Below are 26,744 nucleotides of genomic sequence, written 5' to 3'. Positions count from 1 at the left end.
CCTGTAGAATCTTCAAGGAGTTAGCCACTGAATTCAACTCCAATATGCAAACAAAATTCAAGATTGTAAGACAAGATATCAGTTCGTCCGTTTGGCTAGGACAGGTAAATCACCACGGTTTTGTAAGATAGGGGCGACAACGAAAGTTCATCATAGTAGAAAAAAGCAAAGAAAAAAACACAAAACAGGAAAGCTTACCATTAGTATGCGAAGTTCCTCGGAGTTGAGTCTGCATCAAGATTCATTCCGAGGAACAGATGATTGAGGATAGAATCCCATGCTCATGAGTGAGTGAAAGAAAGATAAAACTTGAAGAAAAAAAACTCCTATAAGTACCTTCGAAGGCGGTGGATAATTCTGCCGGCAGGAAAATATATCGCTCCGAAGTGCGCGCAAATGTTAAATAGGAAGCGCTCCAGGCCCCACGCGGATCTTCAATTCTTCCCTTTTGTCGCCTATCTCGTTGGTCTGTCGTGGCTTTCTGACCTTTATTTCATTTTCTCTGAATCATTCACTATGTCTGACAGAGAGTTTAACTGTATGTCCGTCTCTTGCTTTTACTTACACCAGTGAACCTCCGCGCGCTACTGTAGCTCAACTGCTAACATGACTCGCTCTAAAGCTAACGACGATCTGTCGCTTCCCAAGGGTAAGCTCACTGTTTCCTTCATTTCAGCTGGATAATTTACGGGGTGTTCTTTTCCGGCGAATCTATGTTCTTTGTTTGACTACAAAGTCGAGTCCCGATAAAGGGCTATACAATGCCCGCGTCGCGGAACCCCGTTAAGGACCGTGTTTCGAGTCTCGTTCCCCTCACTAATATGAATAATAGCGACGGTCCAGAAAATCATTACCGAGATCTTGCCTCCTTCCTCCGGTCAAACATTTTCCAAAGATGCGCGCGATCTACTCATGGAATGCTGCGTTGAGTTCATCACGCTGATTTCCTCCGAAGCCAATGACATCAGTGAGAAAGAAGCGAAGAAGACCATTGCATGCGAACACGTTGAGAAGGCGCTGCGAGATCTTGGATTCGGCGACTACATCTCAGAGGTACTAGCTGTGGCAGAGGAGCATAGAGAGCAATTAAAGGTATGTGGATATAGATCCTGGAACGGCTGCTTGCATCTTGATTTTTCATACTAACTTTTTTATTCTTCACAGTCCCGAGAGAAGAAACAGAGCAAGATGGAGCAGAGTGGTCTCTCAGAGGAGGAGCTCCTACGTCAACAGCAGGAGCTCTTCCGATCTGCGACAGAGAAATATAATGCGGGTCCGGAGTAATGGATGAGCTTCATGAGCACTCATGCTGGACATAGAGGAAAATAGCGCTGGGCGTTTTCTGCTTTACGTGTTTTATGGGAGAGATGGGGAGGGACATCTGGAGTTTATTGATCTTTTTCCGTCTGTTATGTACCGAGGCGCGATTTTATAATATGCCTGATGTTGCAATGCATTATGGATATTCGAACTTTCTTGATAAGCTATGAGTATATCCCAGAATCTGAGTAACTGCCAGTAGTGAGCCCATGCGTATCTGCATTCATGTTGACAAAATTGTGAGCTGGAGCTGGTACACATAGTAGGTAGCTACCTAGTATGAATGCTTTTGGGATTCAAACATTGATTGAATACTCAATTCATGCTTCGGGTTGTACCTAGGTACATGTAAAGTATTGAATTTCCGTTGATACTAGGTAGGTAGACATACTAGTATGAGCACTTGAAGTTTCACATCTGGAAGCTTTGCAGCGACCTCGGGAGCTTTCAGAATTTGCATGCCCTCGGGCTTCAAGCAATCAAGATTGAACTTCTTGCTCTGCCAGTTTTCCTTTTCAACTTGAAGATGTTTTATCGAATGAGATCCAAATGTGGGTCTCTTTTTTTTTCCGAGTAATTCAGTCAACTGATATATGTACACTGTATTAAATTTGATAACTGTGTATGTAGTACTACCTAGTAGTAGATCCTATTATAGTTATCGCAAATTTCAAGTTGGAACTTCAAGTTGAGCTTAAAGAAACTTCAACAACTCGAACTCTGAGTCGGACCATTCACTTGGATGCTATTACTAGTATGGAGTCTGTAAATATATTGCCGGTAATGGGTGAGTTGTTTTGGGGGAGATGTCACTGTGCCTAAGTGAAAGATCAGATGAACAAGTGAGAGAAGTCCCCCAACACTCTAAATCCACCACTACTGTTTACATCGCGCGGCATTTTGTCAAAAGTGCTCAGATCATTGACAACTCTAACTTCTTGAGTTCATTGAGGCTCTGGACCTCGGACCAGAAGGCTGCAGGCGACTCCACTTCTGATTACATAAACACGATATTTTGCTACAAATCACGTGAAATGCCAAGCAAAAGCCCACGCTATCCCAAAAAGGGAACCCCTCGTCGCTCGCGAAAGAGCACTTCCTCACCACCATTGTATCCTAAACGCAAGCTCACCAACATGCCACCTTTCAAGGATGAGCATGTGCTGGTATGTTGAGTCTGGATTCCTACTCGGTATTTCCTCAAGTTGATTAACTCCTTTTCTTTCCAGTTGATCGCGCCAGGTTCGCAAATGACCCTGGCGCAGCTCGGCCTTCCCGAAACATTCACCCCAGCTCGATACCGTTTCCCCACGCGCATGTTCCCCGGTGAGAACAAGGGTGAATTCGAGCCGTACAAAGTTCGCGAGCACAAACGCGAAGCCAAGGTCACCACTACCGCCAATGGACATGCAGAGGCCCCGAAAGAGGATGTGGAGATGAAAGATTCCGCGGAAGGAGCTCCTTCCCAGAATGACACCGCGAATGGAGGTTTAAGCGAGAAGGCTGATAAGCCAGAAGGGGAGAATGGAACTGATAGCGCTCAAAAGGCTGTCGAAGAAGTTCTCTACGAGGAGGATGTCACCTCCGAACAAGGAGCCGTTTACCCAATTCAAAATGGGCGCATTGTTGACTGGCCTTGCTTCTTCGCCCTGTTGACGCATATCTACAATTCTCTTAGTCCCCCATTCCACACCCCCATCCTGTTGGTATCTCAACCGATCTGGTCAGCACGCGACCGTGAAGCCATCACTCAGTTCGTCTTCGAGAAATTCAAGGTCCCGGGCTTCAGTATGATGGACGCAGCTCTCGCGGCGTGCTACGGATTCGGTGTTCAGACCGCAACTGTTGTTGATGTCGGCAAGGGCAAAGTGGATGTCACTGCCGTCACGGACTTCGCGGTCAATGAGCATGGCAGAGGCATTGCGCTGGAAGGCTGTGGTGGTGACGCGATGACCGATCGATTGATCGAATTACTAGGTCCCAAGGGCTTCACTCGGGAGATGTGCGAGCAGCTCAAGCGGAGTAATATTGCTGAGATTCTACCTCCCGGTACTTCTCTTCCCGGTACTGCAGCCACCGCACGCCAAGGAGTTAACCCAGCTGCCGCGGCATCAACTGGCGAGGCCAATGGAGCCGATGGTGCTTCTCGAGGCCTTGGTAACGGTGCTCAGACCGGCAACGAGACAAACGGAGATGATGATGAAGGCGTCCTGGATGTTGCCGCCATTGTCAGCGGAGATACGAATGAATATCTCGCCAACATGGAAAAGGAGAAAGCTACCAATAAGAAAGGCGGCGTCGACCCTAAACAGCCTCGCCTCCCCAACTCAAAGAAGGAGAGGGCTTCTTTCCAGTATGAGGAGTTTGTCCAAATGGATGGCGATAATAATACCAGCGGCACCCAGCGCTACCTCCGACACTCTCGTGAAATTGAGGTTGGAGTTGAGCGCTTCCTCCTGGCAACACCCCGTCAGAAGATTGGAGATCGCTTAACCAGCGGCATCCTGGAGGACATTGCAACCCAGATTCACCACACTATCCTGGCTGTCCCTGATGCTACAAAGCGGAGTGAGTTATGGGATTCACTCATCATTGTTGGCTGTGGTAGTCGAGTTCGAGGTACGTATCTTTTCCCTTTCCGTAACCATGTAGCCAAAAAAAGTTCTCTTCTAACTTGAAATATACAGGCTTCACCCAGGCCCTACTTGGCGTCATCACACAAAAGTTTATTCTTTCTCCATCTGCCACTATCTTCACTTCCGAAATTCCTTCTACTTTTACTACTCCTCACCATACTGGCGGCACTAATACCCCGGCACCCATGGGCCAACAGCCCGGGCCTATGTACCACCCTGCCGCACACGGGGTCAACCCTCTTCTAGTTGCCGCTACTCACAACAACCCTGGCATGCCAATTGCACCAGGCACCCCTGGCATGGACCCTAATATCTCGACTCACCACCGTTCAAGCGGCCACTCTCAAACTCCAACCTCCGTCAAGACCTTGCGACTTCCGGAGTATTTCCCCGACTTCAAAGACCAGGGTAACACCAATGCCCCCGGCGTCAGTACTGGTCCCAGCGCTACTACAGGCGGTCACGGCATGGAGGAAGGGTCATTCCTTGGAGCCCAGATGGGAGCCAAGGTTTTCTTCGTCCTGGATCAGGGTCTGACCAAGGGCTACATGAGCCGTGTTGAATACAACGAGAGCGGACCTTCGGCCATTCACGAGTACATTGTGTAAAGAAGGACTGGCTGGTGCTTGTTGGCTTTGATGGTTTCTACGACTCAGCGCGCTGTTTTTCTCTGATTTTTTTTTGCCTCCAATATCTATGTGTTCATTATGGCGAAGGGGACCTGGTTCATGGTCTGGATTTTTCTTTTTTGTGTATTTTACACTTGTGATTATGCCCTCCTAGAAAGCTTTCTGGTGCAGGTGCAGTGGATTTGCGGAGTTAGGTTCGATCTTCCTACTTGTACTCAAAATCCATTTCAAGTTCTAGAATCAGATCACTGTATTTTGGCGATTCAATCCGGCCTCCTAAAGATAAGACTTAAAATATATAAGGGTCGAGTATATTGGTGCCCGAAATGTAAGGCTCATAAAAACACGTGCTTATCTCTTATCGCGCCCCATCTTTTGATCTTGATCAAGTTTGGACCTTCAACTTCTGCGACTACTCAACTGGTCTTCTTCCACTGCTAAATCCTTTGACAGGAGCTCTTTCACCACGGAACGATTGATCAGTAGCAACAGCACACCTCGAATCCGCACTCCCAAATTCTCATCTCGCAACACCACACACAATGCCGAAAGCCGAAGCTGGATCCGTGAAGGCGATCGGAAATCGCATGAAGCAGAAGGGCCTAGGTCGACTAAGGTGGTACTGGTGAGTCACTGCTGTTGAAATACCGGAAACATGAAGCCCACTAACCTCCATCTAGTCAAATTTGCGAAAAACAAACCCGTGAGGCAAACAGTTTCAAGCAGCATCTACTTAGGTAAGTGGCGGACTAGACCTGTTTTCGAGCTCTACTTGAGTATCTTCTAACGAGAATCAATGATAATAGTGAAAGCCATGTCCGACGAATGGCGCTCGTCGGAGAAGACCCCAAGAAATACATCAAGCAGTACACCGACGAATTCGTCAAGGTATTCGTGGATGGCCTTCGAACTCGACACGGCGAAAAGGCTGTCAACATCAACCATTACTACCAAGAAGTTATCCAAGACAAAACGCACGTTCACATGAGCGCCACCGAATTTTCTTCTCTCACGCAGTTCGCGCAATACCTCGGCAAGAACGGAATATGTCGTGTCGAAGAAACGGAGAAGGGACTCTTTGTATCATGGATCGATAATTCACCAGAGACTATGAGAAAGCGAGAAGCCATTCAAAAGAAAGATCGCGAAGAAAAGAATGACGAACAACGGGAACAGAAATTGATTAAGGATCAGGTGGAACGTGCCCGGAAAGCTGCACGGGAGAAAGACGCTGCTGCAGCGGCTGAGGAGGACCCCGATGCGAAAATGCTGCAGCGAGCGGAGGGTGAGAAGATGACACTGAACCTTGGACTGGGTCCGAAGAAGGCTACGGAATCTGCGGGCGTGAAGGATGAGTCTAGCGCAGAGTCTCCGGCCGCAGGTACACCTGCATCTACCTCTGCTGCACCTGCAAAATTCTCCATGTCGTTTGGTGCGCAGAAACCGAAGAATGTTTTCTCGACGGCGAAGAAGAATCCCCTAGCGGGTAAAAAGGGACCTATGATTGCACAGCCGAAGAAAATGACTGAGCAGGAGAGGATAATGAAGGCGGAGATGGAGGCTATGGAGCGGAAGCGGTCGCGTCAAGACTCTGGGTTTGGAAACCAGAAGCGACCTAAGCTTTCATGATAAGCTTGAGAGTATGATGTACATATATGCTTTGGGTATTAAGGTAGACCGGGAGTTAGAGCTGTGTTTTCATGGAATATACCCTTGATTTTCTTTTAATGCTACCTGATAATTTCTAAAATTTTAAGAGTGTCCCTATATAGAGTGGGCCACAAAGAAGTGGACTCTGATGGCTGCCTGTAAATCCTGGCCTTAATATCGTTTCTTAGCTAACGTGATTCCCAAGCGAGTGGGCCACCCAAGCGAGTGGGCCACCCACCGCCTACCCTACAGTTTTAATCATAAATATTACCACCAGAACGCCAATTTATTAAAATAATTATCTGAATATCACAGTGATCTGATCGATGGCCTTCTTCTCCACACTTCTTACATGTCGGTAGCTTTCTCCTAGCTGGCTGAGGTGGTAAATAAGGCGCCCTAGGCCGTGGTACGGGAGGGATCACTGGCGCCTCAACCACCTGTATAGCACGCTGTATAGCCTCCTGGCCCTCCTGAACAGTCATACCACCCTCATTAGGTATCTGCCTAGTAGACCGTTGGCGCTTCTGCTTCTGCTTCTCGTGGGCGGCACGTAATTTACGTGTTTCAACCTCCAATAAAGCTGTCGAATGCATCTGAATTTCACAGGCTTTTAGAACTTGGTCTATCTGCTGTTTCAGTGGACTTGGAGGGCTTCTTGAACGTTGTCTTAGAAGAGCTTTGATTGAACTAGCTTGCCGTTGAAGCTGAATAAGGTTCTGGGGTGTCTTGGGTGAAAATTGGCTTGATCGACTGGTAGGGCGGCTACCTGGGGGTGTAGGTGTTCGAAGAAGAATATTAAGCTTAGAAAGTACTTGATCTGGGTTGAATGGTACTAAACCAGCTGCTGCAAAGCTGTTTTGAATGGGTTGGTTTTGAAAAGCCTCTTTACGAGCGATTGGGTAGGCTTCAAGAAAATCAAATTTATCGATATGGTTAAAACCAAGCCGCATTTGATTCTCAACAAGCCGACCATATGCACGTTTAAGAGGTGCAAAACATCCAACATCAAGTGGCTGATGAAGCTGTGAAGAATGGGCTGGCATGCAAATTGGAATAATATTATTCTCTTTGCAAGTCTGGTCAAATTGGGGAGTTAAATGGCTCCCATGACCATCAAGAATCAAAAGTCGATATTTTCCAAGTGTCCGTTCAGTTGTTGCTGGAATAAAGTGTTTTTGAAGCCATCGAAGTCCAATTTCATCAGTTGTCCATCCATTTGGACTAGTTTCAAATCGCCAATCAGATGGAAGATTCTCAAACCATCCTTCAATCAAAACTTTGCCTTTGAAAATAATTACTAGTGGAAGTACCCATTCAGGAACATTAATTGTTTCAATAGCAGTTACCCATTCACGATTTCCAGGCTGTAAAAGTGATCGTCGACCATAATATCGAGAACGAGTAACAACCTTAGCAGTTGCTGTAAGTCTCATTGCAAATCCAGTCTCATCAAAGTTATAGATATCCTCTGATAAAATACCATTCTCTTGAATTGTCTGAAAAACAAGATTAAACCATTCTTGAACCACTTTTGGATCCTCCATTTTCGCACGCTCGTAATTATATCGTCGAGAGAAACGGGTTGTAAGCTCTGAATGTCGTCTTACGAAGTTTGTAACCCAATTCTTGCCAACAGTTTGAGGGGGGGGTCTGGCCACGCGCTGTAAGTAGAATATTGGCCATTTCTTGGACGGTAGCCGGACGGGGGGCAGCTCCACGTATATCCATAGAGATCACCCATTGGAGAAGTGAATTCTCTTCATTTTCATTTAATTTATGGTTATTCGCGCGAGTTTCGGATCGATTAGTATGGCCGGCAAGGCGGCGCCGTAACGTAGAGCGAGGTACATCGAATACACGTACTGCTGTGGCTATTGCTGTGATATCTTGCTTTTTTATAGCCTCAATAGCAAGTAAGATTCGACCTTCTTGACTGCCATTTTTTTCTGGCCGAAACATTGCGTTTTGGTGGCATGGTTGGTGGTTGAAGATGGTAAGGTATGACGCGGGTGACGCGAACGCGGTCAGGTGGCCGCTCACTTGGGAATCACGTTATAAGGGTAAGTTCAGGAGTCCAGATAACCATTCGCATCCTAGTAGCTGAGCGGGCTATCGTGTCTGTCCCGATTTGATTTGATACTATGATACCATAAGACTAGAGTGCTAGGACTGAGGGTTGTTACGTAGCATCAACGAGCGTGAGACTTGCTTAAGTGGAACACCACCGTGAGAAAGCATGCAGCGGACTATGTAAAAGACTTCTGCGGAGCTTTTTTCTTTTTGCTCTTTCTTTTGATATTACTTTTATATTTTTATCTATTTTATTGGATTTGTTATGATTTTCTGAAAGTTGAGGCTGTCATCACCTTGCTCATTTTGATGCCTCACTTGGCGAAATCTAGAAGTCCCCGGTTCGATCCCTACTCCCTCTATTCTTTCTTTTTTATTTCTCTAGAACTTTGATCCTCTCTTCCAAGGTTATTGATTTGAACCACTCCCATCTTGTTCTAATATGTCACTCTTAAGTAGAGCTAGCACTATACTGTATGACTATAAAAAAAAAGTCTACTAGATTAATAAGATTATAGAAGGTGCATATTATTATTCCATACCCCATTTCGGATTCAATTTGCTAGTATCAAAAACAAACTAGTTTTGATAGCCATAGGTGTATGGAGCTAATGATCTTCGCTATAGCGAGACCATCCTACAACATCCTGAATGTCAATCTTGCTCCTTACATACCTTCATTCTGCAATTCAACCACAATTTGACTCAATATGCCACTAAGTAGATGTTGATGCTGGGTAATCCTGTATAAGACTAGCAAGCTGCTTAGCTAGAGGTGCATAAGCATCATCAATTTGGCTAGCACAGAGAGGAACTCCAGCCTTGATCCGAGAAGTATAGCCCTATAATGATGATTTAATTGTTAGAGTTGAATTTAAAATCTCCAAGAAAAAATAGATAAATTACCTCTAAAGCAGCTTGGTAAGTTAAAATATAACCATGCATCTTGCTTTCGTTGTCTCCATGGTCATTTGTGATGAAGAATTGGAGACCATCGGCTACATGAAGGAAGCGGAGTTGACTCGTGGAAAACTAATGGTTTTAACATTTATGAATAATTCAGAAAGGGCTTCTAAGTATACCGAATCGTTGTTAGTAGTGTACACTTACGTTAATATAAGCACCACAAATCTGGGTCTGCTGGTCTTGAGTCGCATTGATGGTGCACTGTACATCATGTGCGTATTGATTGAGTAGTGACTTGTAGTTTTTATACACCGGCTAAGCGAAAATAGTTAGCATCGGCGAGTCATCGAAATGCTGCTCAAATGAAGCTAAACCCACTCCACTAGTATCAATACTGTTGTTCGTAGTATCGACGTCTGTCTGCATCTGATCACCAAATTTGATATTGATTTCCAGTGAGACGAGGACATCATCTGCAGTGCATGTGTTCTGTGCGGAGATAGAGGTGGCTAATGCCAGGAGACTCAAGATTGTAGTAAATGGCTTCATTATTGCGGACGCGGATGTGGTTCCTTGGACGTGGAGATGATTCGATCTCGGTCGTTGATGTAGTAGATGAAAGATTTTTGGATGTTGATGAACGCAAAGAACCTTATATACTGAAAAGTGAAGCTCACACAAGCTGAGAGTCAAACGAAAAATGTCAACAGTAAAACAGGTTTTCCTGGTCAGTCAAATCACCATTATGTTGCATGGATCAGCGATGGGCATTTTGAGTCTCTTCCAAATGTCTAATCTCAGGCTGCATGGGATAGTTCAGTTTCATTTGGTGCAAATTTGCTCTCACCTTGCGCTCTGTAGGTCATCGGTATTGTCAGCTCCCATGTCCCTGTCATTCAATCGAAGTACTGGAGTTACAGGATGAGCGTTTGAAATCGAACCAACTAGGATAATGGTATCCATCGCTATTCGCAAGCCTTGTCGGAATCCCACCTTGATCAGTCAGAATTCAAAAGCATCGGGGAGCTTGTACCCATTCATACTCCAATTCAATTGGTGGTTTTGTCAAGTAACAAACTTGGTTCATCAAAAGAAATAATTGTCAAGATCTAGGATTGGAGGATGGTCACATGCATGTGTCGAGAATGATACAGTCAAGTACCTACGCTATATGGTCATCATTATTGTCTCGTGTTGAGCCAGGAGCCCTTGAATTGATGACTTTGGGAATACTCAGGTGTGTTATTCGCTTTTGAAGCTCCCGAAGTCCTTTCTTGAAGTCGGTTCCAAGGTTGAATATTAAGTATCACCCGAAGCCGGCAATTCCTATAGGATAGAACAGTATTACCTTGGAACTGATGATTTGGATTAATTCCGATGGCAGTAACTTAAAACTTAAAATTTGTATGAGTATAATTACACGAATGCATAAACCATTCCCATTCAATCAAATACAAATATCGGTCTGGTTGTTGGCGTAATCTGCATAACGAATAGGAGAAAAAGATGACATGAATTCGCACTAGAAGGTCACGAGAAAGCCTCGATTTTCTATAATATGGTAAGAAATAGCATGGCTATCTCAGTGATCTGGAACTTCCAAGGTTACTTCCTGAGATCATAAGATTGATCGTATGACGTCCCAGCAGAGTCAAGGTTATGGTAAGTATATGGATACAGCGGTCGGCCCTCTCGCTCAACAATGTATCCCTCAGCATCTCCCTGGTTTCTTAACTCAGTGCCCATATCAAAGATGAATTTGATTGCACGAAGGATTTCCATGGGGTTGAATAAGCCAATCCAAGCCCGGGCACCGAGGAATCCACTCTTGTAGGGGCCAGTGCCAATATAGGGCGAGACTCGATAGGCACAAGGGAAGAAGAGGGCGAAAGGAACCATTTGAAGACATATGACGAGGTCAGGAATACCGATGTTAACGTCCGCATAGCTCAGTGTGGAGGTAGACTTGAGGGTATTGGTAGTTCGGAGGATGGTGAAGATAATCTAGAAATGCGGATCTCAGTAAGCTTGGATCCTGATAAATCTGGATGATGAACGACTTACCCTCTCGAGAAATGATAGACCGACAATCAACTTGAAAGCAAGTAGCTTTGCGAGTGGCTGGTGCCCGCTTAGATATGTTTTTAAAGTTCGGTAGAAGTTCAATGCTGCCATAACAGCAAACCCCACAGACACCGTCGAGATGATCGTGAGCTAAGGAAAGTCACTATAAGACAGCAATACTTGCATTGATGTAACGGGCTGTGACATACCCATAGGTGTGCAAAGTAAGGCTTGTTACTGTCCAAACAGTAGATTCCGGCAGCTTGTGTGATATCGGTCGCAATAGCCACACCAAAGGCGACCACAGGATATTGGAATATCGCAATCCATTGCTTCTTTAGTAGAAAGAAAAATTAGCAATCTGCCATAATCTGATTTGATGTAGGTCACCTACTCGGAACCATTCCAACCCAGTCACAAATGAATTATCTTTCTTTTGCGGCGCTTCGAAGGCAGCGAAGAAGACATTCACATCCGTCTGGGAGTCACTTGAAATAAATTGACACAACAACAGGAAGAACGACCCAAGAGCGACAGCCTGGAAAAAATCAAGCCAGGGTTCAAGGAATGTGTAGGCGTGTGGAAAGCATATCGATAAGAAGGACGTGATAGTATAGAGTGGAAGTAGGAAACAAATTTTCATGATCCTAAGCTGGTCAGAAGAATAATTTCTAACATTTGAATGGCTAGAATCTTACTTTATTAGCTCTTTTGGTTTGCTCAAGTGTATCGCATGCCAGAACATCAGACTAAAAATGACCAAACAGACAAGCGCGGCACAGGCTCCTGAAATTATCATATTCAGATGATAGAAGTATAGATTTCCCACTATAGGCTCGGATGCCTCTGTATAGAAGTCAGTAACCTGCTAAACGAGCGTGGTATGAGATCATCATACCTTTGGCAAATGTGGTAGGCATGGGGCAAGTATGATTGCTGCCATTGCTACTGAAGAGGCCCATATTGAGTTAGACTTGAAGATGCAAGCTAAGAGCGAGGTTTGAGTAGTCAATCTAGAGGATCCAATAAGAATCTGGAAAAGATGTGGAAAAATTAACAGGAGAATTGATGTACTATTGAGGTTTTTAAATCTCTGGCAGTCGAAATACCATGACCCATTTTGATCAGGAAATTATAAGGTTAAACTCGTATTGCGCCACAATTTTGTTCAGCTCAAGATGGATCCAGAAATAAACTGCATCTAGCAACCCCAAAGAAGAGAATTCTTTCGAGAATGAGTTGTTTTATCAATTCTGTGTTCGAGGCTCATCTTCTACTCCCAAAACCTTATTTGACTTTGATGCATATCATTGCCATATATGGTATAGCCTCGAATGGATTACCCAAATAAGGCTAGCGCGCATCTATAGTTTTTGTCTCGTGTAATCGCAGATCGCGTTTCTCTCCTTTTCAGGCTTTCAGTACTAGACTAGCTGAATATCCTTATATATTCTATTCAAATTTTCAAATGGAGGATGCCTGACGCAATCTATGCGAATAGCTGAGATGACGAGATATTGCTGAGTAGTAGATCGTTGCTACTTCTGATCCTATCTTGCGAACGCCCGCGACGCGTGCCATTTCTTTTTCCAGTGATGGCCCTGTGATGATTCATGTTGAGGCTGTCGAATATGAAATTGAATCAATCCGTTGAATGATATACAGTTCCAATTATAGGATATCAATTTCTTCATATGTTCAATGATGATGATCATACATACTTTTTTTTGATAACTTCAATGCATCCACCGGGGCAAATGTCAATAATCCATCACATGCCAATCATCATAAAAGATATCTACCATGGCTGTCCAAGGTTCTAATGGCTGTTCTTCACCCCTATCTCCGGGCTAGGACTCCGATTTCTCGAATGGCCATTCCTCAAAAAACTTCGTCAGCGCCCGACTAACTGAGCAAGGCACTATACTCAGATGCTCTTCCCATTCATATTCATCTTTCAAAAGCACACGCAGATGAGTAGAATCCTCTAACTTGAGAAGCAAGTCTAGAGCATTATCAGTCATTCGAAAACCCAGTGCGGTTTGCTTTCTCGCATCGTAGTCTTCATTGGATTCATTATCCCATCGAGGGGGGATTCTGCTCAAGAGCACCCCAGAAAAACATTACTGAAGGAACCTTCTCGCCTGTTAAGCTAGTCACATCAAGAAATTTCTCTGCCTCGTCCAAGATGCACCGACCATTCCACCAAATGGATGGACTGCTTGCCATGAAACAGTCGAAATAGTCAGGGCGAGTGAATAATGCATGAAGGGCGAACAGACCCCCATACGAATGCCCGAAAAGCGCCTCTCGCTCGAAAGATATTTTAGGAAAGCGTGATCTCACGGCTGGTTTGACTGAATTTTCAATGAAGTCTAGGAAACCATCTGCCTGTCCATGACCAGGTACAGGGGTTTCCGATGGGGGCGTCAAGTCGAGGTTGCGTTGTTCAATATCGTAGAGTTTACCCTCTAGAGGATACCCGATAGCAACGATGATTCCGCTGTTAAATCGCGACGAGTAGCCACGGCGCCATGCAGATTCGGTGGCTGTCAGAAACATGGAGTTTCCGTCAACCAGATATCTGTGGACCATTAGTGATGAGCCAAAAGATTATCTCAAGCATAATATTCGTAACCGCTCACATTATCGGGCAGGATCTGGGCTTTTCCCTATCCTCCCACAGCAGAGGCCAAGATACTTGGATTGAATATTTTCGGCCTTGGTCGTTCTTCAAGTAGAACTGCTCCGAGTTTGGTAGCGACACTGGGGTTGGATGGCCATCCGCATCAACAGTTTCACCCATTTTGATATTGAGGCTTCAACTCAAAGTGTGCTCTTCTAGTGTGATCAAGTGAGCGTCGTAGCTTGGTAAAACCGTGATGGCATCAGAGGGAATTTTGTATTCGCGGAGTGAGCATGGTTATCAGAGCATCTGACAGATAAATAATAATCGCCTGGGGCCGGATTTCGGAACCCACTCAGAAACATGACTCCACCATCTCTGTTTACATCTTCTTCTTCGCCCCACCTGAGCACCCGTGGACGAATTATGACATTTCGTGTCAAAGCTCGCCCCCTGTGACTCCATTGGTTTAACCGTTATTAGTGTGGTTTAGTGCATGTTTAGTCTGGAGATCAACAAAGACACTACCCTATTCTGCCAGCTTTCCTCTGCCAGCTCCGATCTCGAATTGAGGGTAATATCTGGATCTGTGGAAGGAAATAAGATTTTGATATTGCTTGTCTATGTCTCAATCAAGTTCCAATTTGATCTCTTCCAAGGTTGTTTGTACTCTGTTGCAGTTGTGGTTTATCGAGAGCATTTGACAGGCAACGTTGATCTATCCAAAGCAGAATACTGCAACTGGAAGGCGGTAAGAGAGTATACATCTCAGCCCTGGAGGAGTCAGATCCCACGATTCCCACGATTTATTATAGATCGATAAGCTTCTGCCCACTCTGTCTCCCCCCACTTTCTTCTTCAACTCTTCTACAATTCCCCCTCTTCTTCCCCCCTCTTCTTCCTCCCTGGTCTATACGACCATCTGACACCCCAGGCCTCCAAATTTGATCGTCAACAGTACTTCAAGTCGCCAAAATGTTTGAATGTGGCACCTGTGGTGATAGATTCAGCTGGAGAGATGATTGCTATGCTCACATGAATCATGAAAATCACTGGATTGAGTGCGAGACTTGCGACAAACTTTTTCTGAACCGTCACGGCTGCAATCAACATATGGATTCAATGAATCACTGGGCTCCACAATTTCCTTGCGAGACATGCAACTGCGTATTCTCATCGAATCAAGCTGTTCAAGCACACATGACGGCCAAGCCCCACTGGAAAAACTATTGCAAATCCTGTGACAGGCAATTCCAGAACGAGAATAATCTGCGCGCGGTATGCATACTAAAAATGCAAATTCACGAACCATAAAGTTGACCTGAATTTTTTTTCCAGCATTCAAATTCCAAAGTGCATCGTGGAATTGAAATGAAGTGCCCCTTTTGTTGAACAGGATTTGTCACAGCGAGTGGTGTCTCGCATCACCTAGAGACTGGCTCATGTCCAAAGGCCCCCAATTTGAACCGCCAAAAAATTGCTAGCATGATCCACTGACTTGATACCCAGGGAATGATTGCTAATAAACATATTGAATGGAACGAGGAGGAAAACGTGGAATACTCAGTGACAAATAGTGCACACAATGGCTACAACTGAGAGTGCTATTTGTGTCACCGGGAATTCGGCACCGTAAGAGCTCTGACCCAACATCTTAACTCGCCAGCCCATACACAAAAGGCATATAACTGTCCTAATCGCCGCGGCTGTCAGAAGCAGTTCGTTACGCTCGCCGCACTGTTCAATCATCTGGAGAGTGAATCATGCAAGTACATGAGGTTCGAAAAGGTTCAATCGGTGCACTCGCAGTTGACAGATTCAATTATTGGCAATACGCGAATTGCCCTTTTCTGAGTCCTTATATGACATGGATCTCTAGGACTTGGGATTGTCGTAACGGCTTTTGGGTCCTTGAATGAAATAATCTTTTACCTCTCATGCTGGACCGGTGGAAGCAATTGGGTGAGTTTCGGGCTTTTCTTTCATATCTAATTGGCCACATGCATTTATTTTGGCATTGTTTCTCAGCATCTTCATTCTTTTAATACCCAATTGATCTATCTTCTGCCAAATACAACGCCGACCGCTGGGCCCAGACTCGGCAGAGTGCATATTGAACACGGCTTTAGCCTAAACCATCACTATCCAAGCTACTAAAGTAAAATTACACATGGGCGACGAACATGAATTTGATGATTGGCTCTAATTGAAGTCCCTAAGGTAAACAAACGTCTCAGATGAATATCCCGGTCGGGCCCACATTCCATTTTCTCATCCGGCCTATCCCCGCCCCACAATTTTATAGCACTTCATAGACATCAATCTTCACATACCCCGGTCGCTGTGGAGGCTTCAAGTTGCCAAGAAACACAGAATGACCTAACCATCCATGCTTCTCATTGTTGACGTCAACCTCAAAGCGTGGATTGGTGCGTGTATACCAATCGGCTCCCTCATTAGCCATTGAGGCCTTGGACGGATCCGCATCCTCAAACACTACCTTCATTACAGATTCCAATTATAGCACCATCATCTGCTTGGAATGAGTACCGTGCATAGAGATGTACAATTCCATCGGCGCGCACTGCGTTTCAATCGCCTCCTGTGTTGCCTAGAACCTTTCCTGCAAATCTTGGTCCAGTGACTTTTCCGCCGGTGATCGGAATAAACCGTTTATCTCCAGTGGCAGTGGAACCGTAGTCCAGAGGTGGCGCGAGATCAACTTGTAGTGTGAAGACGTATTCGATTCGTGGAGCGAGGGTAGACATGGCAACCGCGACTCGTTAAACTACCAAAGAAAGTTAATAGCTTGAGCGGTAAAGGCCTCAGAAACCTTATGAAGTCCAGAACTAACGAGCTGAGCAAAGGTAAATGATGAGCGACTGGAAGATTTGGTCGACAGTGACAAGTCGTAAAATGTCCATTGATCCCTATATGATCACACTTACAGTTTTTAGGATTGTTTCGATGAATGTGTATATTTTCAATGCGTACAAGAACAAAAATACGATTGAAAGCTGGAAGCTTGAATTTAAACTATCTGATTTACTATCACTTTTGGCGGTTGATCAGGCTCATCGGCCCGGATTCCACCCCAGATTCTTACCCCACACTAATATACCCCGGTCGTTCCCCGGAATTTGTGTTACTATACTGTATAGGCCTTGGTCAAAAATGCTCTACGCGTCCACCTACCCGATTTCCCCCTATTCATATAAATTCTCCAGAGCTATCTAGCGATACAATGCAAAGCTCCAAGTCCAAGTCTATCTCACCTTGCATCTTCACCAACTTTAGACATGGGCAATCACGACTTTGCTCTTCTCCCCTTTCCAACCAATGATCCAAAGGATCCTTTGCGATGGCCCTCAGGCCTCAAATTTGTGGCTATCCTGGTCACATCTTCCGCCAATTTTGTGTCAAATATAGGAGGAGCAGGAATCTCAGTGGCGATCCCGCTGTTGATGGAGGAATACCATAAATCTCAATCAGGGGCAACTCAAGTTCTAACGGTATGGTATTCGATAATCTAGGGGAATGAAGAGCTCAAAGCTAAAAAATTTCCAGTTGAACTTTCTCTTTCTCAGCATTGGCAATATTTTCTGGGTACCGGTCGCTATGAAATCTGGCAAACGTACTGCCCTTCTATCATCGATGGCTTTGCAGACGGGAATGTTCGCGTGGACCGCTGCTGCCAGATCATTCCATAGTCTGTTGGCTGCTATGTGTTTACAGGGATTTGCAGCTGCAGCTGGTGAAGTATGCGTTGGAAGATTTCTAAGGTTTCCATGCTTGTGATTCGACAGTTAGCTAACTATGTTGACAGAGTATTGTTCCTGAGATTGTAGCAGACACTACCTTTGTCCACCGTCGAGGTGCCATGATGTCCATGTAGGTGCAAAAGAGGATTATGCTACAAAAATCAAGCTAATAAGTACCTTTCAAAAGTTACATCCTCCTTATTTCAGGCGGTAGCGCAATAGGTCCACTCATCGCTGGCTTCATGACTACAGAGCTCGCCGATACATGGCGCTCCTTCATGTGCCTGTGCTGCGGAGCTGGAGGACTAAACTTCTTTTTGATATTCTCTCTCTACCCAGAATCCAACTTCACGCGTCCTGAACTCGACTTAACCACCGACCAACTGGAAATGATGCGCAATCGAGAGTCCTTCAAAGCAAATGAGAATATCCCTAAAGAGGAACTGTGCGAGGATGTCAAGGCCGTACCTTTAGAACAGCACGATTACACTATTCACAATCCATCTTTCCGAGAGATCCTACCGCTTGTTTCATATAACACTGATGTGAATTTCTTGAAGGTCATGTTCGAACCTCTGAAGCTTCTCATTCATCCTTCATATGGTGGAGGATTTTCACTTACACCGTGACACTGAGCCCCCAGATAATTCTGATGTGAGTGATTATCTATTCCCCAGAGGCCCTTCAATACTAATCTCGCATCTAAAGTTTCTGCATGTCCTCTCTCCTCGAAGCACCTCCATACCTCTTCTCAACACAACAAGTCGACCTAATGCAAGTAGCTGCGATAATCGGCTTCCTAATCGCCTGTCTCGGTGGCGGAAAGCTCTCCGATATGATAAAAAACGCGATCGTCCGCCGCAGTTCTGGCCAAGACATCTGGCCTGAGCAGCGTCTAATCTCCCTAGTCCCTGGAATGTTGTTCGGACCCGCATGATGCATTCTTCTCGCTTTTGCGTGCGGGAACCAGCTACCCTGGATTTCTATCGCGGTTGGATTCGCACTCGTTTCTTTTGGATCAGTCTACACGCCTAATATTGCGATTACGTATATCGTGCACCGTCATCAGAGACACGCTGCAGAGTGTTTGGTTTTGATTAATATTTTCAAGAACCTTGTTGCGTTTGTGTTTTTATACGTGGCTGTGGAGTGGGTGGATAAGAATGGGTTCGTGCAAGTTTATATGATCATGTTCATGTCAAATATCCTGATTTTGGTTTGTGCTGTGCCGCTTTATTTCTATGATGCTAGAAAACATCGAAATATGGAGCAGGCTTTTTAATTGATGTATGTTATATCCGAGTATGACGGTCGCATATCAACGCCTTGAACATGATGCAGTACTCAGTGTTATATGTCCTAAGAGTCTATCGACTGGATGACCTTGCATACTGCATATATCTTTTATTCATTAATCAGTAACTTGCACATGTGGAGATCAAATAGGATATAGAGTGAGATTATGGGATGCCGATAAATATGAATTCAAGTTTCCGCGCCAGAGTGGCAAAAAAAAGTGTTATTGCCTCACAGCTAAGGCCGCAACGGTAATCTAGAGCAACATCCATGGATTTGAACGTAGACCCGGAAGCCGGGTACGACATTCTGTCGCAAGCAGGGCAGGAAGAAAACTGTAGAAAAGGTCTACCAGAACAAAAGGACACATCCCACAAGCACAGGCCATGTTACGAGGAAAACAGCTCGGAAGAATGAATTCAATTTCACCCGAACGCGAAGGATGTTGTATCAGATGTAACAGATACGCACATGAACGACCGAAGCTCAAAGCTCTGAAGGGCAATGGTAGACTTATAATAGTGAGTCAGTCATTTCTTAAGAGAACGCAGAAAATCAAAGATTATTTAACCATTCCTTGGCTGTCCTTCATTGCACTTCAGTATCCAGATCGGAGTCGAGACGATGATCTAGAGCAGGCAATCACCAAAGTCTTCACCCTGCAGAGTTCTCTTCGTGATAACCTCCAGAAAGAGGTCAGCAAAAAAGAAAAAACAATCATCTAGGGTCGTCGAGCATTGTAACTTCAGCAATACTGCACACGGTACTCCATACACCTCCAGTGCTGCTACTGTTCAATGTGGGCCGTTCGATGTGGATGTGTACAGGCTAAGCCTAATTAGACGATGGATATTCACCTGGGCATTTAACAACGATCGGATAACACACGAAAGAAGACCAGATACTTACTACTACACGACCTCGGGATGATGTATCCGAAACTTGGGCCAGGTCACTTAATACACCCTGGTCAGCCAGAGCGAGATCGCGGGCTCAAAATGCCGAAGAGGAATCATTTGTCAGACTTCATGTCAGTGCAGCTGACATGGGCTACTCGAAAGATACCCCGCCCAAGTACTTTAGCCGCATATTCAGGGGAGCCGATAGCCAATGATGGGCCGTGGGATTGGGGCCAAAGCTCCGTTTTCTCTTGTTATTTTTGGTCAAGTTCTCGGCGCGCGTGCGTCGACTGGGCGGGCCCTCATGGTCGCATCAGCATGGTCGCATGATATTCAACTTCGGACAACTTTGGTTCGACTCAGTGTAGAAAACAGAACATGAAATCTGGGAGATTAAAGTGATCATGGCAGATCCTATGAACGGTTAGTCCCTACATGTTTGCTTTTAAAAAGTACTCACCTGCTAATCTCAGTAGACGCCGCCGAGGAACTTCCCCCTGATCCGGAGGGAGGCCCTCCTGAAAGCCCTAGCTATGGCATGGAAGAAATCAGGCAAGCAATCCTCCAAAACAGAGGTGCTGTGGTGGAACAAATACTGGTCAAAAACCCCGACATTCGCGAGATAAGATTTGATTTCTCGTTCGAGTCAGAGAACTATGTCACGACTGGGATGACCCCTTTAATATTTGCCGCCTTTTTGGGCCGATACACAATTGCAAAGCTACTCCTCTCTCAGGGGGCTAATATGCTGACAAGAACTAAAAGTGGAGGTGTGAATGCTTTCCTGGCGACTGCTATGGAAAACTTCTTGGATGTTGGAAAATTGATTCTCGAGGCGGGAGGACCGACTCTTCTGGGCTTGCAGTCCACAGGAAGACGCAACGCCCTTTGCCTTGTAGCGTGGAAGGATGGAGTCGAGTATCCTCAATATTTACTTGACCACGGAGTCGATGTTAAGATCGAGGATCAGGACGACCAAACGGCACTACATGCCGCTGCCTTGAGTGGAAATCTCCGTCTTGCTCAAATTCTCCTAGAGAAGGATCTGGATCTTCTCGAGATGGAAAACTCATGGCGACAGACACCGTTGCTCCTTGCAGCTACCAATGGCCACTTTGATGTTTTTCGATTCTGTCGGATAGAGGCCTTACTGCCTGAGATTACGTAAACCTACACTGTATTTTTACCCCTTAGATTTAGCAGAATTGAACACACATACACACATCTGTACAATTGGACCCCATTGGGTGCCACATGCTGCTGAATAAGCCTTTATTCTGACAGATTCCTTTTCGAAAAGGGGGCTGACACATCAAAGCGTGACATTGACAACAACGATGTCCTTAATATTGCTGCGACCGAAGGGCATTTAGAGACTGTGAAAAACCTTGTAGAGAGACCTGCGGGGCAGGATCAAGAATTACACCTGGAGTTAACAGGGTTTGATACTCAAACTCCTGTGATGGCCGCCGCTTGGTACGGACATTTTGAAACATTTCAATACCTGGTCAACAAAGGCGCGGATATGACTAAGCTCGATGCAAGTGAAAGGACAGTGCTTCATCTAGCTGTGGAAGGGGGAGATCTTGGAATTGTGAAGTTCATTTTGGAGAATACCGATCCGAGCAAGCAGTCTACTCTTCTGGAGACAGAGAATACTGATGGGGACACGGCGTTCCTAAGCGCAGCAGACTTCGGTAATCTCGAAATTGTTCAATACTTGGCCACGAAGGGAGCAGAAATAAGAAAGGCAAATCACAAAAATTGGAATGCTTTATGTCTAGCTGCAAGAAGGGGAGTCAGCGAGGTAGTAAAATTTCTGGTTGATCATACAGTTTTTGGCAGCGGAAGCATTTCTCAAGGAATGGGACAGGATGAAAGCACTCCTCTCATGCTCGCAGCTGAGAACGGAATGGTTGATGTCACTCGTTATTTCATTGAGAAAGAAGCGGATACTACAAAGACTGACGCATTTGGCAATACGCTTCTACATTTAGCTGCACACGCTACAAACACCGATATTCTGGAGGTCCTGCTGGAGAACACTTCCAAGGAAGAAAAGCAAACTCGCCTAGAGAGACGAAGTAATAATGGGGACACTCCCCTCGAAGTGGCAATCTTTAATCGCAACGTGGATGCGATTACGTTTTTCCTAGACCAAGGGGCACAAGTTGATGCCCATGGTAATAAGGGAGAGAGGATGTTTCTGGATGCTGCATTATGTGGGCATCTAGAGCTGGTTTAAGAACTAGTAGAGAAGCGGTCCGACCTCCTGGATCACATCAACGAGGCCGAGGAGACTGGATTGTCTTTTGCGTCAAGTGGAAATGTCAAAGTGGTCGAATACTTTTGTACCAAGGGTGCAAACGTCAACTTCCAGCAGTTAGAAGGAGAAACTGCACTCTTCCGTGCCATGCGGACTGGGTCAAGGTCTATTGTGGACTATCTGATGACGCAACCAATTGATTTCAGACTCACAAACAACCTTGGGAGGAATGTACTACATCATGCTTGTGACTATGGCTTCCTTGATGTTGTGGCAAAGGTGTTGGATCACTCTTGGAATTTACATCGACATGAGGATTGGAAGGCAACGGTCATCGGACGGGATATCAAAGGAAGAACTCCCGCTTCATTGCGCTATCACTAGAACCAACGTCGACATTGCAATAATTTTTCTATTCCTGGAGTCGGACGCTTACTTTCTGAGTAATCCTGCCCAAGACAAAGGTCTCATTTCCTCTCCTGAGGAGAAAGAACTGATCTCTGTTTGGCTTGAACGATGGATTAAAGTCATGGCGCGTACGGAGAGTCAGAGAAAGATTGAGGCGATAATTTATTGGGCTCTTCTCAATGACGATAGACACATAATGACCCTGATAGGGGAGCTTGGTAAGACTCTGACCTTGGATCGAAGAGGAGTCACATGGTTACATGTCGCTGCGCTTGTTGGGAAGGCTAAAATGGAAGGTAACGTGCTGCTGGACAATATGGCTGCCTGGGAGGATCATTTATTGGAAGAAGTGAGCCCAAGAAATAAAGCGACACCATTTAGTATTGCTGTTAAAGAAGGCAACTCTGATATGGTGGAGTTGTTCTTGGATCATATTGATTCTTCCAACCTACTGGGTCTTCTTGTCCGGGTGTCAAAACAGGAAGAAAGTCTGATCTGGCAGGCTGCAATCAATCGCAAGAACTCCACCGAACAGTTACTATGGAAAAGTTTGTTTAGGATAATCAAAAATGAGGCCGGGTTATTTGACTTTGCAGCTCCACATGGAAAGGACCAAGAGCTTCTCATGGGACTTGCAGCATGGAGATACACCACGGGAATCGAATACCCTTTCAATGTCCTCATGGATCATATGGAAGAAACTTTACCACAGAAGATAGAGCATTCCAAGCCGTCGCCGACCTCCTTGCAGTTAATTGTGCGTCACAAATTTCCAGTGGCCCTTTGGTGGCTTCTGTCTAGCGGGACCTACTTTGGAGACAGCCACATTAAAGAGGGCAGATCAGAAATGGAGCAGTGGGATTCTACATCCAAGCCAGGAGAAAAGAAATCCAGGAAATTGATAAAGAGTCTTTTGGACTATTCACCTCCTGAACGGCCGCTTTCGAACTTTGAAACTGAACTACTTGATTTTAGATTCAGGGATACAATCTCCGATATGCAGGAGGGTACAGTTGTTGATCTCACTATCAGTGACCAAAACAATATTACCATTCAGTTTGCTCAGTCTTCCATGAAAGACATCATCTACGCAAAAGGACCAGATCAGATCATGAGAGAAAACAAGAACTACAGTCTCAAGGACATAGACAGTGAGCTTTTTGGGGTACGGATTAGCCGGAAAGAGAGGCAGAAGAAAGCAAGACTACAACCCAAAGACAACACAGGTACCGGGAAACAGGATGCAAAAGAAAGAAGACGCGAAGAGATAGAGTTAAAAACTGGGTCAGAACAAAATTGCGTCTTGAACGCAGAGTCCGGTGGATTCATATCCCAGCAAACAATGTGGGCATCCCTCCCTGAAGGGCTTTCAATAGATGATTCCTTTACTTACTCATCGAATTCTACCCACAGATGCACTTGGTTTATGTAATTGCGCCTTTCATTTTGCGGAGAGTTGATATTGATGTTCTCTAGGACCTCATGGTACGAGTCACAAGAAAAGAACATGAGTATTCCGGCCCAGCAATCATTGAGTGAGTTCTTGTGGAGAAGCCAAACAGAGATCTCTGCCGGAGGTAGAGACCAAACTTTGAGGCAAAACTGTTACATGAAGCCCCAATGTGAGACGATGAGTTAGTAGTCAGAATGAGAAAACGAGTTGTCCTAAGGGGATAACGATGTTGACACTATAAAGATACAAAATGGGCTTGGAAGTGGCGATCAAATTGTGAAGAATGAGTCGCTCCAGGCTACTGACTCAGCTATCTTCGAGATGTCAGCGCTCTATGTGAATACCACTCAATCACCTTGCAAAATGTCCAATAGCTAATATTTTATACAGATGCCATACCTGTTCTGGGGTAGGGAGCCCGGTCTCAGTAAAGATCAAGAGGATGGCCTCGAGTTTGAAGTTCTGCCTGATGAAGATACCTCCAAAGCACCTAAATTAACGCTGGTACCAGACGATGCTGCTCAACCTTTAGATCGAGAAGGTGAGAAAAAGTCATTCGAAACGATCGATGACGAGGGATTTCCGTTACCGCCTAGGGAATCGGCAGCGATTATCTCCACAGGGAGGGGGTCTCCGATGGAAGTTTAAAACAACAAGGGATGAAGGGTAATATCAAAAGACCGATTCACACGTCTCTCACTCTTGACCAATACTACTATACATCCCTCTCCGACACGATGCAAAGAGACAGGTCGCAGGTAGTCGGTCGGTATTTTGAACGACTAAGGAAAGATCTGGCTGAATCTTCCAAAAATAGAAGTCATGATGAGCGGGTCATTGATAAGATGGTCAAGAGTGTTGCAGAAGCTCAGATTCTGATGGTGAATCAACTATGGCTGTGGACACTCCATGACGGTATGCTTGCTATATAACCCTTCTCAACTAACTCCCATGATGGCTAACTTATTTAGATCTCATCATCACGAGCACGACTCAACAACCAACAGACTTTGACCCAACCTTTCTACAGCGAGCTCTCCGAGTTCTTCGAGACCAGAGTGGAAACTTGACCTTCACAGCCAGACAAGTGGTAGATTTTATTCTCCATACAGCAAGGGATTTATTTGACGCCCAAGAAATTGAGACCCGACTTTCACCTCAAGAGAAGAAGTCGCCATTGGAAATATCCCGAGAATCTTTGCAAAGCATTGTAATTTGAGAAAACAGAATTTAAGTGATACCGGCTGATTTTGCGTAGCGCGATGAGGAAGCAGACCTGTTTACACGATTCATGAACTCACTCGGGCCTAACAAGAACAAAACAAGGTCTTTTGAAGAACCTAGTCAATCAGGATTAATAAAGAAGCAAAGTCAAGAGCCTGAGCTACCCCAGATACCGATCGCAACGGATGGGAATGAAGCACGGGGGAATGCTGACTTAGGTAGATCCATTCTTGGCTTTCACGGTTCTCTCAGAAACCGTTTCAGGAAATGGAAGAAAAACATAAGTCAATCGGCAGGAAAAAATCGTTATGAAGACATCCACCGGGAGATAGACCTTTTGTACCAGGTCAAAGATATTTTGGATGAACTCAACATGTTGAAGAACTTAGCACAAGACCAGGAGCACATCCATTCAATTTGGAAAGGCATTGAACTGGGCAAGAACAAGGATGCAGGTACAGAGAAGTTGAATGCCGAAAGGATGGATATCGAAATGAAGAATAGAGACATCGAGATTGAATGGAAAGAGTTGGAGGTCGAAAGAAGGGAAATCGAGATGATGCGGAAGGCGATCAGTGCCAAGGCATCCGATCCTGAGGATGGCGAATTAGCCGCCATAAATCAGAGGGTACAAGAGTTTGACGAAAAGGAGATTGAGATCTACAAGAAAGAGATCAGCGTCAAGAAGAGAGAGCGAGAAATCCTGAAGACGGAAATCGGAGTCAGCGACCTCCCACGGAAATCCGAATGGAATCCACCAGTGACTCCAAGGGAGCGAGTGAACGAGATTCAAAGAATGATTGCAGACGCTCAAAGCGTTCAGAACGACATCACATCATTGCTTGATCTGAAGCAGAAAGAAGCCACTATCATCGAGGCCCAGGCGACACGAAGACAAAGTGATAGTGTGATGGTTTTCACTGTGGTTACTGTTATTTTTGTGAGTACACTACTTGGCCCTGTCTCAGAGCTCTTCCAAGATTTTCCATACTAATCTTGATTTAGCTACCGGCCTCTTTCCTTGCGAGTCTCTTTGCGTTGAATGTTGTCGAATATCCCCATCGTGGGGATAGCGTTGCTTTCCAGGGGCGGTGGATCTTCCCCATAATTTGTGAGTCCTTTACCCTCTTCAGGATATAGTATCTTGACCGGCTCCGATGAAAATTTTCTCATATCTCTTCTTTCAGTTGGAGTTACACTTGCATTCTCTCTCGTCGTCGTCCCCCTTGCTTTCAACGCTACCATATTTAAGAACTTCGTTTCGGAACGACTGAGAAGAGAAAGAAATTAGAGGTTGGTTACCGTGAATACCAGGAGATGATACAGAAAGCGAAGAAGGATCGAGATGAGCGACAAGCAGCGGAACGTCAGTCAAGTTTGTCAGATCCAAAGAGACAAGTCGATGAAGAAATGGGATTGGACACAGAATGATGGATCGCGGCACAAGACTATCTGAGTACACTAGTATCTTTCCGTGTATAGTGCCTATTGTTTTACTGCATGATTGGTCTCTTTGTTGGATAACATGATCCT

At 45.2% G+C, this 26,744-nt stretch overlaps 10 protein-coding genes across 10 annotated transcripts; 6 read left to right on the top strand and 4 right to left on the bottom strand.

Annotated features, from left to right (window-relative positions):
• Positions 1-516: 516 nt before the first annotated feature.
• Positions 517-1,284, top strand: nctB (negative cofactor 2 transcription regulator complex subunit NCB2; the record flags this gene model as incomplete). The annotated part of the gene is made up of 4 exons (XM_057095982.1): positions 517-538; positions 623-649; positions 833-1,092; positions 1,165-1,284. The coding sequence occupies 4 exons, from the start codon at positions 517-519 to the stop codon at positions 1,282-1,284; spliced, it is 429 nt and encodes a 142-aa protein (XP_056941953.1).
• A 1,070-nt stretch (positions 1,285-2,354) lies between these two features.
• N7483_012554 (uncharacterized protein) lies at positions 2,355-4,564 on the top strand (the record flags this gene model as incomplete). Its single annotated transcript, XM_057095981.1, has 3 exons — positions 2,355-2,486; positions 2,550-3,939; positions 4,008-4,564. 3 exons carry the CDS (start codon positions 2,355-2,357, stop codon positions 4,562-4,564), a joined length of 2,079 nt encoding a protein of 692 aa, XP_056941952.1.
• Positions 4,565-5,127: 563 nt separating this feature from the next.
• On the top strand, positions 5,128-6,214 carry N7483_012553 (putative C2H2 finger domain protein (Kin17); the record flags this gene model as incomplete). The annotated part of the gene is made up of 3 exons (XM_057095980.1): positions 5,128-5,210; positions 5,266-5,322; positions 5,392-6,214. The coding sequence occupies 3 exons, from the start codon at positions 5,128-5,130 to the stop codon at positions 6,212-6,214; spliced, it is 963 nt and encodes a 320-aa protein (XP_056941951.1).
• Positions 6,215-9,024: 2,810 nt separating this feature from the next.
• Positions 9,025-9,763, bottom strand: N7483_012552 (uncharacterized protein; the record flags this gene model as incomplete). The annotated part of the gene is made up of 4 exons (XM_057095979.1): positions 9,025-9,150; positions 9,215-9,340; positions 9,419-9,529; positions 9,593-9,763. The coding sequence occupies 4 exons, from the start codon at positions 9,761-9,763 to the stop codon at positions 9,025-9,027; spliced, it is 534 nt and encodes a 177-aa protein (XP_056941950.1).
• A 1,056-nt stretch (positions 9,764-10,819) lies between these two features.
• On the bottom strand, positions 10,820-12,240 carry N7483_012551 (OSTA/TMEM184 family protein; the record flags this gene model as incomplete). The annotated part of the gene is made up of 6 exons (XM_057095978.1): positions 10,820-11,218; positions 11,279-11,428; positions 11,488-11,613; positions 11,673-11,816; positions 12,108-12,124; positions 12,177-12,240. 6 exons carry the CDS (start codon positions 12,238-12,240, stop codon positions 10,820-10,822), a joined length of 900 nt encoding a protein of 299 aa, XP_056941949.1.
• Positions 12,241-13,128: 888 nt separating this feature from the next.
• N7483_012550 (alpha/beta hydrolase) lies at positions 13,129-14,084 on the bottom strand (the record flags this gene model as incomplete). The annotated part of the gene is made up of 3 exons (XM_057095977.1): positions 13,129-13,375; positions 13,401-13,862; positions 13,924-14,084. 3 exons carry the CDS (start codon positions 14,082-14,084, stop codon positions 13,129-13,131), a joined length of 870 nt encoding a protein of 289 aa, XP_056941948.1.
• Positions 14,085-16,203: 2,119 nt separating this feature from the next.
• N7483_012549 (uncharacterized protein) lies at positions 16,204-16,410 on the bottom strand (the record flags this gene model as incomplete). The annotated part of the gene is made up of 1 exon (XM_057095976.1): positions 16,204-16,410. The coding sequence occupies one exon, from the start codon at positions 16,408-16,410 to the stop codon at positions 16,204-16,206; it is 207 nt and encodes a 68-aa protein (XP_056941947.1).
• Positions 16,411-17,203: 793 nt separating this feature from the next.
• On the top strand, positions 17,204-18,294 carry N7483_012548 (uncharacterized protein; the record flags this gene model as incomplete). Its single annotated transcript, XM_057095975.1, has 4 exons — positions 17,204-17,416; positions 17,472-17,663; positions 17,731-17,795; positions 17,853-18,294. 4 exons carry the CDS (start codon positions 17,204-17,206, stop codon positions 18,292-18,294), a joined length of 912 nt encoding a protein of 303 aa, XP_056941946.1.
• An 86-nt stretch (positions 18,295-18,380) lies between these two features.
• Positions 18,381-18,602, top strand: N7483_012547 (MFS general substrate transporter; the record flags this gene model as incomplete). The annotated part of the gene is made up of 1 exon (XM_057095974.1): positions 18,381-18,602. One exon carries the CDS (start codon positions 18,381-18,383, stop codon positions 18,600-18,602), a length of 222 nt encoding a protein of 73 aa, XP_056941945.1.
• Positions 18,603-20,071: 1,469 nt separating this feature from the next.
• N7483_012546 (uncharacterized protein) lies at positions 20,072-26,642 on the top strand (the record flags this gene model as incomplete). Its single annotated transcript, XM_057095973.1, has 14 exons — positions 20,072-20,141; positions 20,236-20,283; positions 20,337-20,864; positions 21,300-21,557; positions 21,696-22,043; positions 22,116-22,407; positions 22,511-22,662; positions 22,744-23,699; positions 24,378-24,616; positions 24,805-24,902; positions 24,959-25,197; positions 25,246-26,151; positions 26,217-26,322; positions 26,464-26,642. Coding segments are annotated over 14 exons (4,242 nt in total). The 3' UTR covers positions 26,466-26,642.
• Between the last annotated feature and the right edge of the window lie 102 nt (positions 26,643-26,744).

This window comes from Penicillium malachiteum (genome assembly GCF_028827825.1).
Source record: "Penicillium malachiteum strain IBT 17515 chromosome Unknown utg000005l:1.0-9002435.0:326005.0-9005861.0, whole genome shotgun sequence".
NCBI lineage: Eukaryota > Fungi > Ascomycota > Eurotiomycetes > Eurotiales > Aspergillaceae > Penicillium > Penicillium malachiteum.
This window is presented reverse-complemented; position numbering and strand designations above follow the sequence as displayed.